The 14,698-nt window shown below is 38.7% G+C and overlaps 1 protein-coding gene across 8 annotated transcripts in view; it reads left to right on the top strand.

The window, feature by feature from the left end:
* LOC125032974 (unconventional myosin-XVIIIa-like) overlaps nucleotides 1-12,991 on the top strand; it is a 259,197-nt gene extending 246,206 nt beyond the window's left edge. For 7 of the 8 annotated variants that reach the window (XM_047624406.1, XM_047624405.1, XM_047624398.1 and 4 more), the window contains 9 exons: nucleotides 5,100-5,249; nucleotides 5,370-5,535; nucleotides 6,162-6,409; nucleotides 6,690-6,857; nucleotides 6,962-7,093; nucleotides 7,441-7,593; nucleotides 7,698-8,020; nucleotides 8,686-8,802; nucleotides 10,921-12,991. In XM_047624406.1, coding sequence (XP_047480362.1) covers nucleotides 5,100-5,249; nucleotides 5,370-5,535; nucleotides 6,162-6,409; nucleotides 6,690-6,857; nucleotides 6,962-7,093; nucleotides 7,441-7,593; nucleotides 7,698-8,020; nucleotides 8,686-8,802; nucleotides 10,921-11,011 — 1,548 coding nt within the window. In that variant the 3' untranslated portion in view covers nucleotides 11,012-12,991. The remainder of the gene's footprint in view (nucleotides 1-5,099; nucleotides 5,250-5,369; nucleotides 5,536-6,161; nucleotides 6,410-6,689; nucleotides 6,858-6,961; nucleotides 7,094-7,440; nucleotides 7,594-7,697; nucleotides 8,021-8,685; nucleotides 8,803-10,920) is intronic. The other variant, XM_047624399.1, reaches the window with a different exon arrangement.
* The last annotated feature ends 1,707 nt before the right edge of the window (nucleotides 12,992-14,698 follow it).

Genomic DNA, 14,698 nt, shown 5'->3' with positions numbered 1-14,698 from the left:
TAGAATCGGGAGGCCCAGAACATGCTTGATTCTAGTTTCGACACATGTTTGCTACAGTATGTTTCCCCTTTTTCTCTGTTCTTAACATCGGAAATATTGTGTTCTTCCGGTTTGAAAAAAAGAGGTCGAGAGAGGAAACACATCGGCATAACAAAGCACGCAAGATTCCTTTCTCACCAACGGCGAAGAAGAGACACCGCGGACGGACGCCGCCACGAAAATCCTCCAGCAAGAGTGGCGATTTCCCAGAAAGTGTGGCGTAAGAGGGACCACCGTGCAGCGTGCAAGAGTGTCAAGGGAAGCACGCCAGGGAAGCAGCCGCGAGAGCTCAGCGCACCTGCCCGACACTCGGAGCGCCGGCCAAGGTTAAAACATGATAGGCTGACCGACCACACGATGGGGCTGGGGCGGGCGGGCGGGGGAAGGCTCGGGGCTAGGACAGGCGATGGAGATTTCGTGTTAATTGTGGGATGATGTGTTTTTGTTTTTAGCTTGTGGTGGTGACGTGGTACATGAAATGGAGGAAAGACCGAATATAGATGTGAAATTCCCTGTGATACGCGTTTTTGATACGAAGATATGCTCGAGAGCGCCAATACATTGTTAAAATAATACAGGTAAGAAAATCTTACCGAAAAACCCCCGTGCACTAATTTGCATTCCTTAACACTAGGATTGGATTAGGATGCGATCCAAGTAATCCGTAGGGCAGGTGTTAAAAAAGAATCCTCGCGCACGCACCCTCCTTGATGGCCCTGAGAACCACGTGCCTTGGTCACTTCCGGTGGCACTGCCTGGTGTGGGGGGGGGGGGGGGGAATAAGTAACCTTCGCCGGTAATGAGATTCGTCGTTTTCTCTGCAATGTGATCTGTGCGGGACGCTTTTGCAAAGTGGCTTGTTTTCGGTCGCTATAGCATGTGATGCTATTTTATTGTTGTTTTTGTTTTTGCTTTTAGCGTTTCGGAATTTGCAAAATGGGTGTCGAAATTGAAAATGAAAGAAAAATACATATAGCTTTTACCAAGTTGAGAAAAAAAAACTGTAGCCAAGCCGCTACATTGGATGGAATGGAACATAGAGAACTAAATGAGTAAACAACGCAATTAAATTCCCTTTTCCTTTACATTTCTCTTCCTTTCCTTAGCTATTTAAACGGCTTACACCTATATTGGGAGGCGTAGTACAGCTGTCGCAGGTGAGGTTAGTGAGGTGTAAGGTCCGTGGGTAGGCTAGTGTACTCTATTTGCCCACCCCCTCCCTTCATATCTCCCTCCCTCCCCCCCTCCCTTCATACCTCCCTCCCTCCCCCCTCCCTTCATACCTCCCTCCCTCCCCCCTCCCTTCATACCTCCCTCCCCCATCCCTCACCCCTCCCTCCCTCCCTCCCTCCCTCCCTCCCTCCCTCCCTCCCTCCCTCCATCCATCCCTCCATCCATCCATCCCTCCCTCCATCCATCCATCCATCCATCCATCCATCCATCCATCCATCCATCCATCCATCCATCCATCCATCCATCCATCCATCCATCCATCCATCCATCCATCCCTCCATCCATCCATCCATCCCTCCATCCATCCATCCATCCATCCATCCATCCATCCATCCATCCATCCATCCATCCATCCATCCATCCATCCATCCATCATCCCTCTCTCCCATCATCCCTCCTCCCCCCTACACCCTCCAGGGGAAATGCGAGCGGGCATCCTACGACCATAGTAGAGTCTTGATAAGCTTAAAGGAGTCTTACGTTGCCTAAAGAAAGCTGGTGCGAATCTTGTGAGTGATCATCCTTTGGTGGTATGAGGCCTATATTATTAGTGTCGGCGTATTATAAGACACATTTTGCCGGCAGGTATCTGTTCAATTGTTTTTCAGATTTTCTCTTTCATTTAGCGTAGTGATTATAAGTATATTCTATAAATGATGTTTTGTGGAACGAGTTTTTGCGCCGAATATTGATCTGAACGATATGTCAAGCAGAGCTGTAGGGAATTTTCCCCTTCTCGCGTACTCGTTTTTTAAGGCTTTTTCCTCAAACATACATGCATGAACTTCAGCTTAAGAAAGGCTGTAGGTCCCTCGGCGAAAAGGTATGGGCGAGATGCGATAGGGAGACACATGAATCAGTCGGGTTCCTACGGGGGACTGGTACTGTTATGGAAGAGTTGCCACTGCGTCCTCTATTCTGCTATTTATACATCGTCTCCTTGCTTTTAATAGGTAGAGTAAGTGTTATTATTGTGTCCTATGGGTAATTAATTTTATATAGTATTTACTAGGAAGAGTGTATTAGTCAATAAAAGGGTTTAAAAGCTCGTAAAGGCTGATGCTTGCCAACTGCGCTCCGACCTCCCGCCTCCCGTTTTCTGCAGGTCAGACGAAACCGAGTCAGTGTGGTCATAGAAGCGGCAGCGTTCGTATGTGCTGCGCCTTCCTGCCTCCGGCGCCTGTTTCGGTTTGCAGTGAAAAAAAAGTGCCGAGAGTGGTGATTTCGATAGCGTTGTGCCGTCTGTAGAAAGCGGCATTGTTAAACGGGAGTTTGGTCGAGTGATTTTTCTGTAGCCTAAGGGGGTTTGTGAGTGGTACAAGGCCTACCTGATGTGAGGACCTGCGATGGGTATGGACGGTGTCTCCAAGGAAGCCTCCTCTCCAGGGGCTAGATACACATCTGGACCAATTTGTTGTAATGAAATTTACTGAGATTAAATCCGTGTTATCAGTGTGAATGTTAACCTCTTAACGATGACTTTCATGTGACAGTGATATTCGTGTGCAGTGCGCCAATCTGTTTTGTCAATTCATCTGACTTGGTCGCGTTATTTCGACACAGTCTGGACGTCTTTTGTATGCGCGGTGATAAACCTTGGCTCACTGTGCAGGGCTGGGAAGCATGCGAGCAGAGATGCCGCTCGAGTAAGGACGGCGACGCCATAGCAAGTGCCTGTCCGGGTCATTTGTATGCCTCCTCAACACGCTTTTATTGTTGGTGTGTTTCGTTGATGTGCGTTTTTCGTGTGAAGGGGAATTGGTTAGTGTTTTTTTCTATTCTCGTTGGGAGGGAATTCATAAAGATTTCGGGGGGGGAGGGGGGGCATCGGTCTTGATCTTGAAGTCAGTTCTAGAAAGCAGGAGTAGCAGGTTCCTTCAGAATTCTGACGTAAGCAACCAATCCCTTATTGGGAACAAGCTGTCCTGCCACGCTTTGGGATAATTTTTCCGTGTATCTCAGGCAACATATTGGTTTTCATTATCTAGCGTCAAATACTCGGAAAAGAAATTGAATTAAGCATACAATATCTTCTGCAGTAAGGATAGAAATCCCGCAACAAACAATGAACTGAGCTGCCGGCGAAATACAGTGAGCGGCTTTTAGAGAAAGAGAAAGTACAACTGTTTATCGTCCGGAAAACACTCGAGCGTCAAGGGAAACCATGAAAGAGAAACGCGTGAGCGTGGAGGCGAGGGAGCGCGTGCGGCAGCGCATCGCCCAGTGGGAGGGCCTGGGCGTCAAGGGCACCAAGGAGGTTCTGTCCCCGACGCAGGACATTCCGCGAACGACCGCGCTCCGGAAACTTTCCAATGACGCCTTCAACCAGTTCTCGGCTGCGGAGAACCGCGGCTCTAACGGCTGCGTCGAGAAGAAGACCGATCCGCGGCCACCCTCGCCCGACTGTACCGTGGACGGCGACGTGACATCCATAGAGGCCCTCCCCCCGGCCCCCGCCCCTCCGCCCGCCGAGGCAACGTCGCCGGATCAGGACGGCGGCGTTAAGGGACTCGAGGACCCGTTAGACTGTTCCATCCTGAGGGACCAGACCTCTGTAAGATACTCGACGCCCGTCAGGAATGCCGCCGTCAAGAGATTCTGGCAACAGCAGGTGAACACATTTATCATGTTGATTTATGCGGTTCGTTGGGAGATCCAATGCCTCCTGTTCGACGTTTAAACATTTCGATGAACTTTTGGACCGCAATTAAAGGGTATTGTAAGATAGTCCCGAACCCGAGAGACTGGCTAATAACCTGACCTGGTAACATTCACCAGCTACACCCGATCAGATTACCATGGTTGACCTGACCTGCCAAAGTCACCTTGGTTGCGAAGGTGAACCTGTTATAAGATTCTCAAGTGCTTATATTACATAGGGTGGTTCTGGGGATCAGGTGAAAACAGTACATTAGGAAGAATGGTTTTGCTATCTCACGGCAGAGTTGTACAAGGCAATCAGTCATCAGTGGTGTAAATGGATTTTTTTTTTATTAATCAGTTTTGTCAGTGGAAGATGTTACATGGATATAACACACACGTAATATGTAAACATATAGATAAACTTAAAATCTGTTAAAAATAATCCCAAGATATCATCAAATTTGATGGCACTTCACAAGAAGGAATATTACAAGGTATACCCATTGCCTGTTTAAGCTCATACTCGGCATGTAGTCTGTAGGTTAAATAGTTACAATATATATCACTGATTTCATCAAAAGTAAGAGTTTGTTGAACTGACAGCTAAGTACAATCAGGCAATAAGATCAGCATACGATATATGAGATGAGATGTGGCTTATCTATATACTTTTTGATTAGTTTTCTTTAAGAAAAGAGACAAGGACCATAGTATTTTCCTTTTATCCATATGAGAATGGTTTTTACTTTTCTCTTCCAGGTAGCTGTATACTTTTGACTTTTAGAAGGCTTACTTATAAAATGTTTAACATTGTTTTGTAATATAGATATAATGTCTTGTGTTTATAGAATATTGCCATGAAATACTTGGCTATTACTAAGTGTAGTAATTTTGAAGCTATCAGATTACTGATTGGAATCCAATTGAATTGCTTGAATGATAAGTAATTTCCTTCTACAATTGCAGGTGGAATATGTAGGTGTGATGTGGTTTATATACAGAACCAATTAAGGGAGGATACATTTGGAAGCATTCAGATGGTTAAACCTTATTTAAATATGGCTGTAAGGAATATGGCTGTAAATTCAGTTTGTTAACTAGGCAAGCTACACTGCAGGTCAGTTTTGGTATCTCGTAAAATCTGCAGTAAACATAATGTTCACCATCCTCCTCTTTCTCACCAGACCCTAAAGCTGGAGTTGGAGCTGAAGGAAGAGAAAGTTGCATCCCTCAACAGGGAGATTGAGGACCTGAACTTCACAGGGAAGACTGAGGAGGAGATTGCAACATTGAAGAAGGCCAAGCATGACCTGGAGATGCGCATCAAAGATCAGGTTTGTTGCCCTTTGCTTCTGTCTGGTTGAAGAAACTAAAGCAGTCTGATAAATGGCCTGTAGAATTTTGAATATAATGAATAATAGTTTTTGTGTATTTAATGAATGCTTTATCAACAGGAGGAGGAGCTAGATGACTTAGCAGGGCAGGTGCAAATGCTAGAGGGCGCAAAGGTGCGATTAGAAATGAGCATAGAGCAAATGAGGAAGGAGAATCGCCGTGAGATGGCCCAGAGAGAAGAAGAACTTGAGGAAGTCAGAATAGCTGCTCAAAAGAAAGTAAAAGGTATGCACAAAAGTCTTATCCTTGGGGAAAAACAAAGCAAGAGGCTATAGGAAATCTTACATTCAGTCACAGGATTCTGAATCCTAGCATTGCTAAGATCTTATGCAGGGCATGTCAAGTTTGATTTCCTCTGTATCTTTACCTTTCACACTTATGAAGGTATAAAGATTAGGATTGATACTTTCACTCTTGCTATGAGTTATGTGGAACACTGCAAGTTTTACTAACCCAACTCAGAACAGGATATCCATTGTGTTTTTTGCTTAGTATGGATTTCTTATGGCCTTCACCAGGAGTGTTCTCCAAGGCAGCTGATTCAAAAATTGTAGCCATAAGATTATTTACATGATTTCTTACCTGGTAACAGTTCTATATATATTTAATGTTTCCTTTTTATATTACTTTTGTCACATGAGTATGATATTTGATTATGTTATTTTCTGCTTACAAAATAGTTTTAGGAACTAAATTGTCTCATATTCTAAGGAATGGCTGTATTTGGTATGAATTATGCTTTGTTATTTTCTATGAAGTGTTCAAGAATATAAACAGGTAAATTATTTTTAAGTTGTCTCTGATAAAACATAAATGATTCTAACTTCTAAATGATCCAAACAATTTTGCAGCATTGGAAGCACAGCTAGAGAACGAACACGAAGAGAGAACTTTGTTGGTGCGTGAGAAACATGAACTGGAAAGGCGCATAGCTGACTTACAAGACCGCACCATCACCCATGTTGATGAAGACTATGTGCACAAGCTTAAGAAGGAACTGAAGAAGACTAAGGTCTTGTTACGTGATACACAGACTATGCTTGAGAAGGCACAGTCTGAGGGCAGTCACAAGGTTCTCGTTAGACAACTGAAAACACAGGTAAACTCAATTACTTTTTGAGTGCTTCTGTTTTTTATTATGATTTTAATTTATTTATTCATTACACACCCATCATCCATATCAAAATCAGATTTATTTCAGCAAATCACAAATCTCAGATTTCACTGCTCACGGGACAGGGAGGATCATTTCTGAGATTTATGCATTTTTGCAATAATGAAATGTAATCTAGAAAAGGCTGGTGAAAACTTTTGGACAGAAGTGAGAATTTGCATTTCATGATTTAATTTTCTTTTTTTTTACAATTATCTCTTTTCAGTTGGAAGATGCAGAATTTGCCAAGACCGCAGCTATCAAGGCTCGTCAGTCGGCTGAGTCAGATCTCTCAGAAATCAACTCCCAACTGGAAGAAGCCTTGAGATACAAGAATGAATCAGAAGATAAGTGTGCCAGAATGTGCAAAGAGAAGGCTGAGTTGCAAACACAGGTTAGTGATGATAGTAGTGAGTCTTGCACACTATAATTTTAGGTTCTTTCAGTTTTAACATTGGTGATGTATGATGAAATTAATATTTGTGTTTTTTTATTCAGCTGGAAGAGAGTGAAGAAGAGGTGGCTGAGGTAATGAAGAAGTATAAGGCTGTTGTATCTCAGCTGTCTGTAGACCAGATCACGCTCTCAGAACAGTCACAGCAAATTGCAGAACTAGAACACAGTAAACAGGTATGTGATAATTGTGACACATAGAATTTGTCATAAGTTGGATGAGAATTTATTAGGATTTCCTTTTAACATAATAGGGAAGATATATATTCTTTTAATAGAACAAAGTTGGCATGTATTTATGATTTTTTTTTTTTTTTATAATTTCCTCACTCTCACTACATGTGTATTCTTTTTATACATAAGTATTTTATGATCTAATAACATAAACAATAGCTTTGAGAGATTCCAGTATAATGTCTGTATTGGTATTCCTATGTATACCCCTTGATGAGGTTTTCAGTAGACTGAAACTACTTTGAATTTTATTGCTGTAGAGATTGTAAATACATATTTCTGGTATGCAGGTTCTTCAGGAGAGAATGCTGGAATTAACCAGCAAAGTAGAGGTGCTAGAAGGAGAGACAGCAAACATCCACACTCAGCGCCGGCTCGAGATGAAGATCAAGGAGGTTGAGTCAAAACTAGAACTTGAGCAGACTACCAGGCAGAGATTAGAGGTTAGTTTTGAGTAAAGATTTATTTTCTCTTTATTCTGTGAATCAACAAGGAAGTGAATCAACCTGAAGAAGAGTCTTGATTAACAGCCACATTTTTGTTACAGAGTCAAATAGGGCGGTTGAAGGACCAGATTGAACGACTGTCGAGTGAATGTGATGCAGCGCGGCTCAAGGAGAGTCAGGCTCAGGACCAGAGTAAGAGACTTGGAAGGCAGTTACGTGAGGCCAAGGAGGATCTTTCAACTTTGCAGCAGAGACACACTGATGCTGTCAACAAGAAGAATGAGTTGGAGAAGCAGTTAGAACTTTCAGACTCAGAAGTCATTACCCTTAAGAGTGACCTGAAGTTGGCATTCAAAAGGATTGAGGACCTCCAACAGGCCATCCAGGGTGACATTTCTGACTCCGACTCCGACCTATCCGACAGGTAACTGCACTTCCAAGAATAGCGGTACCAAGCTACAACTCCCAGTCATTGGGATAGGATTTCTTCTAGGCAGAATTTCCTGACTGCAGGCCTTTGGCAGCACAGGGAACATGACTCTACCAAATTCACTGCTTCACGCCTGGGCAATCTTGATTTCCTTTCCTTTATAATATGAAAGTTGCCCAAACTTCTCATTCTTTTAACCTCCTCACCTTTGTATGTCTTGCATGCTTACATGCCAAACATTAACAGAAAACCATGATTTTTATCTTATAAAATGCTTTATGTCTAACCACATTCCAAATGATGGCCCACTCTGTATTATTATAGCATGAATTAAGATGATTAATGTATTACCATAGAATGAAAAGCAATAGGATTGGCATAATAGTGCTCATGTACAGACTATCTGCTAATATGATTTAGACTTTGTGCATAATTTTACATTAGCAAAGCCTTAGTAACCACCTGTCCCGTATCCCAACCAGATTCCTTTGAAATTCACCAGATTTTCTCCACAGTTTTCCTTGGCTGGGTATATTGTGAGTAGCTTTTGCGTGTTATTAACAAAGCTTGCGTGCCTTACCTGCCCTACGGCTTGAGTCTGGTGCCTGGCTTGGGCCCTTGTGTTTGTGCCTCCTTGGACCATACTTCTTTGTTTCTAGTGACAGCGACAGCGACGGCAGCTTGAGTTCTTATCTGACTGCGTCCTTGAGGCAACAGAGGTCCTCCTCCAATTCTACGCTTCGCACTCCTCCTTCAGAAGTGCAGCAGCTTGACAGGTAATTGGGAAAAATAGTGGGCATTGTGGCATATCCTTTTGCCAAAGCAGCAAAGTTAGAGCTCAAGTGAATACAGAAAAAAAAAAAAAAATTATACCATAGCAGTGCATATTGTAAAGTCAGTCTTACATTTAAATATTATTGCTATTTTCCATGGCCTCTCATACGGCCAGGTATTAATGCTAGTCTTCTGAATTATAACATGACGTCCATACCTTTCAAAATTTAGCAGTGGAAAGTTTTCATAATGCCAGGACAAGAATTAGGTCATGGTTTGCAGATTTTGTTGTTGTTTTTTTTACAGACAAATTTAATGGATGTAGGGACCAGATTTTAAATGGTCTGGTCCCAAAATGTCTGTTTTATATCAGAAGACTTTTGGCTGTCATGATCATTTAGCATAACTCAAATTATTATTTGCTTTCTGGATATGTTTATAATTTATTCCTAAACATTGAGTTCTGGGGGAGAGCAGTTGTAAGTCTCAAAATATTTTTAAATTTTAAACAGGTCATCAGACCTTTAACTAAAAAAAAAAAAAAAAATAATGTACATTAAAGGTTTCTTGTGCTAACAGAAAAAAGCATTTCTAAAAGTTCACATTGAAGATTTTGGATAGTCTTTTGTTTGAAATAGTGGATATTTTGTGGATAAACAACTTTAGTAGATATTAGCAAAGCTGGTCGTGATTTATGTGAAATGGAAATATTTTTCCTCCATTACACTGTATTTTTATGTTGGAAAGTCAGATTCAGATATAAAAGATTTAAGGTTAAACATTTAGTTACTTTTGGCACAAGAAGTCCATAATATCTTGGCTTATTTAAGTGATTTTAGAATGAGTCTAAAAATTAATTGACATGTGGATGTACTTAATATGATTGGGTTTTTTGCCCTGTAGATATTTGAGCACCTAACCTGCTGTAAACAACCCTATGCCTTTTATGATTTGCAAAACTAATGCTTTTTATATAAAAAAAAATGTAGATCCAATGTATGCTTGTAAATGCTTTTTGAATGTAATTAATATTTTGATGATTGCACATACTTACTCTAACTTACTTTCATTTGTGGTACACATACACTCACTCACTGAATATCTACATGAAAATACAATTACACAGATATTGAAGCATACATATGTATGTATGTATCTGAAGAGTGAGTATGGGTAAAAAAAAAAAAAAAAAAAAACTTTTTTTGTATTGTTTATTTTTAAGGTATGGAAGAGCTATTGTAAATCTGTAAGTGCAAGTTGATATTTTACCTATTTTTTCAGGTTTAAATTCACAAGTTATAAAAGTCTTGTATGTTATAGTTATGTTTCATGTCATATGTCAGATAATGAATGCTAGATATAAGACCCTTTTTTATAGTTTGATTTTATTTAAAGAGTGAATAATGCATGCCCCTCTTTCTTTCTTTCTTTTTTCAGTTGGTTTGGGAAGGTGAAAAAGGCTAGGTGTATCTCTTATTAGTTTGTAAGACTTTTATACATTTTAGAGTATTATTTTTATCCCCCCTTTCTTTGTCTAACCTTTGTTTTTATAATAATTTTGTCTGGTAGAATATTTGCCATTTATTTTTGGGGAAAGCTCTTCTGATGGCTCAGTGAATGATGCTGAGGCTGTAAAAGCATTTTGTGAATGATACTGCCAGCTTAAATTTTGTTTCAAGTTTAAACTACTTATTGTTAAACCTTTTTAAGTGAATCTTCATGTTTGTACATTTTATATGAATGTATATATATTTTTTTATAAGTAAATTCCTGGTTTAAATTTGTGAGGAGAATCATATAGAGAGAAATATGATTTTACTTTTAATTATATATTCTTAAAGTGTACTGATAGGATAACTATATTCAATGTATTGGTCAGATTATATTTTTAAATTTGGAAGTCATCAGTTGTAACCAGTCTTATATTTTTTTCCCCTTTTTTTTTTCTTTTTCTTTCTTTCTTTCCTTCTTTGACATTATACTGACCTTTCTTTCTCTCTTTCTTTCTTTTTCTTCCTTTTCTTAAGATAAAAAAGTATGGACAACCTTGTCAGCTGTCTCCTCCTTTTTTCAGAATTACAATACAAGGGAGTAATAATACCTCTGTATCTCTTTAACAGACTGGAGCTCCCAAATTCACCATGTAGTGAAGCAATGTCAGCCATCAGTGAAGACCTTGAGGATGCCTCAAATAAGGAGTCCTTCGCGTGATAGCTTGTACTTAGACCATAATATATAATAAAGATTTTTATAATGTGCAGAGAGTAAATGGAGTAAAATTAATGCTGTAATACTGCTTCATTGTGAGGAATTGTGACTGTTTGTGATGATCCAGTAAATGCTTGGTGATGATATAAACTGGAGACTTGACCGAGCTTTAAATAGGTTTTTGTGTATATATGTACAGAAAATAAACATGCTTGGTGAGAAAGTCTTCTCCATCTCTATCTCTTTATCTCTCTCTGAATGGTGCTTATCATGTGAAACATAGTCTTTAAAGTGAGTCATGTTAGAAGTTCTGTCTTTTCATCTTTAAACACTTTTAACAGTGACATTCCCGATGTGTTCTGTTGACTTTCCAATGTGCCACTTTAAAAAAGCCCTCTAAATTATTTACATGATGACTTACAGGATAGGACTTGAAATCTTATGTTCCTGAAAGTATATGTATGCTTAGATTACATATGCTTTATGGCATGTACCCTTCACATTGTTGTATTTTATTATTCTCATTTTTTGGTCCACATTTTTTTTATATAAATACTATAAAGAAACATCCTGTCCTGAATCATCTGTTCCATGAAATTCTCTTGTTTATCATGTGGTACAGTTCTGCAGTTCCCCTTTCTTCTTTTCTTTTGTCTTCTTTTTTTTTTCAATGTCACCTTATCCTTGGATCCATTTCATTGTGATGTTAGGAATATAAGGAATTGTTTGAGGCTTATATTACTTTTTTATTCAAATATTAAAAACTGTAATGTTCATGATAAAAAATTGACCAACAGCAATAGGGGATGCTTTGTATATGATGTTTTTATTTCATCATAGAAGATGCACATCTCTTGTTGGGTACATTGTAGGTGACTAGCTTGTGAATTATCCCCAGAAAATATCAAATAACAATATTATAATTTCTATTTAGGAAATACTTGACCAGTCCTTCCAAGGAGAAAGGTGCAAATTGTCATCAATAAACTGACAATAGCAATTATAAGAATTTATAGGCTTCCAATAGCACGAACTTACTTACTGTTGTGACTACCTCCTATGTAGAGGCTGAGGTCCTTGCTCATCAGCATGTTCATGGACCACAGTCTTAATCATCTTTGTTTCTCAGTGGCAGTCTTCTTCTCTGTGGAAATGCGCATTCGAAAAATTGAAGGTTCTTGTGGAGAATTTTTTACGTCTGGTTGGATTTAAACCGATTTGGCCCTGCAGCAAGACCGTCTCACACCCCAAGCCACTGGGGACGCCCCACTGCCCGCTTCCCAGCTCTTCCGTGTCAGAAGAGTGGAGACAGCCCAGCACTTTTGCTTCCTGCTCATTACAAGGACTGACCAGAGATGTTGAACTTCAAATTTTAAGAATAGTTACTGGAATTTTTTCTTATTATTTTTTTCACTCATTTTAACCTGGTAGAAGTAAGATATAAAAGGGCAAATTTGCGTAAGGTACGATTAATTTTCTAAAGCAAAAGATTGAGGTAATGAGTTACTTCATTGTCCAGCATTAGATGCACCTGTTAATCACATTTTCCGTGTATTTGAGACATTTTTCAAATAATTTACTAGATCAGTGCTGGTGAGTTATGATTAACATTGCAATATTGTGTATTAATCATGACTAAAGCAACCTGAGCTGTGTTGTAAGAAGATTTAGATTTATAGATATTTTGTCCCCCTTTAGTTTACTAAGTCATCGAGAAATTATGGTTCATACTAAACCATTTAGTATCACCATCTCCGGAGTGGTTGAAGGAACTGTATTATTGTATCATAACTCTTATATCATCTTATTATTTATTATTTATATAATTCTGCTGTGTAGATTCTGTAGCTCCCTCCACCTTCTATTGAAGCTCATCTAAGACATTCATTACTGAAGCATAATCTTATGGATCCTAGATGATTTGTAATGATTTGTACTGAATTTACATTATCTGTACAGTTTAAAATAAGACTAACAGCAGTATGGTGTTGTTTTACTTACCTCACTTGGGTTTTTCTGAACTGAGAAGGAATCAATCCAGTTTTCCATTTATAAATTAGTAAAATAATTTCTTGCTGTGGTTATTAATTTCTCTGTCTATGTGTTTGTAATTTTGCATGTAGATTGAGACTACTAAAAGTGAAGAACGTGCCTGGTCCGGAGTATTAAAATGTTCTGGTATTTTTCAAAATTTGTATCTGGATGCATCCTTGATTGGTTGTTTCTTTTATTATCTCTTATAGTTTTCCACAGCTGAAGTTTCAGGCTAATATAAAACATTTGGGGTTATGAAAGAAGGGAGAAACTAATATAAAAAGTAACCAAACTCAAGGGTTTGCCTACGTGAAGACAAAAGTTTCTTTGTTTCTTAACTTGCTGATGGGTACGACGTGTAGACACGTGCTATGCCCACTGTGAGTACTTGTTTGATTGTTTTTTAACATAGATGGGTACACTTGTACTAAGTCACCAATGAGCCAATTACGAGTACTGCCTGTCTCGCCCGTTCACCCTTTTCTTTGATTTACAAAGTATTTTACGTTATCTTATTTTGCTGTTACTAATGTTAAAAAACATTATAATAATTATTTTGTTTATAATAAAAATAACACCATTGATATTCATAGCACTAGTAAAAAATACGTTTTTCCTGCCAATTGAAATCAGGTATGGTCACAAGGTCTACTAATTGACTCCTTTGTGGCTAAGCACTAGCAGAGCCATCTTTGGGCAGACATTTCACAAAAAATATAGAAAATAGGCACAGCATTTTCCCCATTTTTTGTTAATTTTCCCCGGCAGCAATGGGTTCAAGTATATCTCGAAATATAAAAGTTGAAACAAGAACAATATCATGGTATTATTATATATTTTTTTCTGTATGATTTTTTTTTTCTTTTTTTTTTGCTATTACCTTTATTCACAAGTAGTACAAATTAATTACTGTGCACATGTTCAAATGATACTTAATTTACTGTCAGAAATCTTTTAATACACTGTGCCTGCCTCGTCTACAGAGTTCCCTTTGTTGATGTTAAACCCCATTAATCATTTATGGAAGCCAAGGGCAAACTCTGTGATGTATTTTGAGTGGAAAACAATATAATTCAGTTTATTTGCTTTTTGGTGTGAATGCAAGTTTCCTTAATTTAATTTTGTGTAAATGTTTGGTATGATGATACCAAAACTTTGAATTATTATTATTCAAAGTGTATATTAAAGACTTGGAAAGTTTATTTACTATTATCAATCTAAACCCCTAAATCACCATTACATATATGAACATTATACCGCAGAATAGCACAAGTCATTCACATAATCTGGAAGCCAATTTATGTGCAAGACCTGTTATCATTCATGCTAATCTAGGCTCTCCTCGCAGAATATTCGCTCCCAATTACCTCACAACAACGAGTAAAAAATGAGGCTTTGAAGATTTTATTAACCGGAAGGAAACGCGTAAGTGCTATTACGTCCATCAATTTCAGAAAAGGAATAATTGGAGGTGTAAGATTTGCCAAGATTGATATTGAGAGAGAAAAAGTAATGTGGGTTGGCTGCACATTTCAATAAAAAAGTAATAAAACAAATAGCTTGTATAAATATTCAACGAATCAAACGTATGTAAGCACAAGTATTAAGAGTCTTTTGAATTCTTAAAATTGGTACAAATATTTAGAATGATTACAG

Source organism: Penaeus chinensis, chromosome 15, assembly GCF_019202785.1.
Source record: "Penaeus chinensis breed Huanghai No. 1 chromosome 15, ASM1920278v2, whole genome shotgun sequence".
Classification (NCBI taxonomy): Eukaryota; Metazoa; Arthropoda; class Malacostraca; order Decapoda; family Penaeidae; genus Penaeus; species Penaeus chinensis.
The sequence above is the reverse complement of the archived record's forward strand: the minus strand, read 5'-3'. Positions and strand labels throughout refer to the sequence as shown.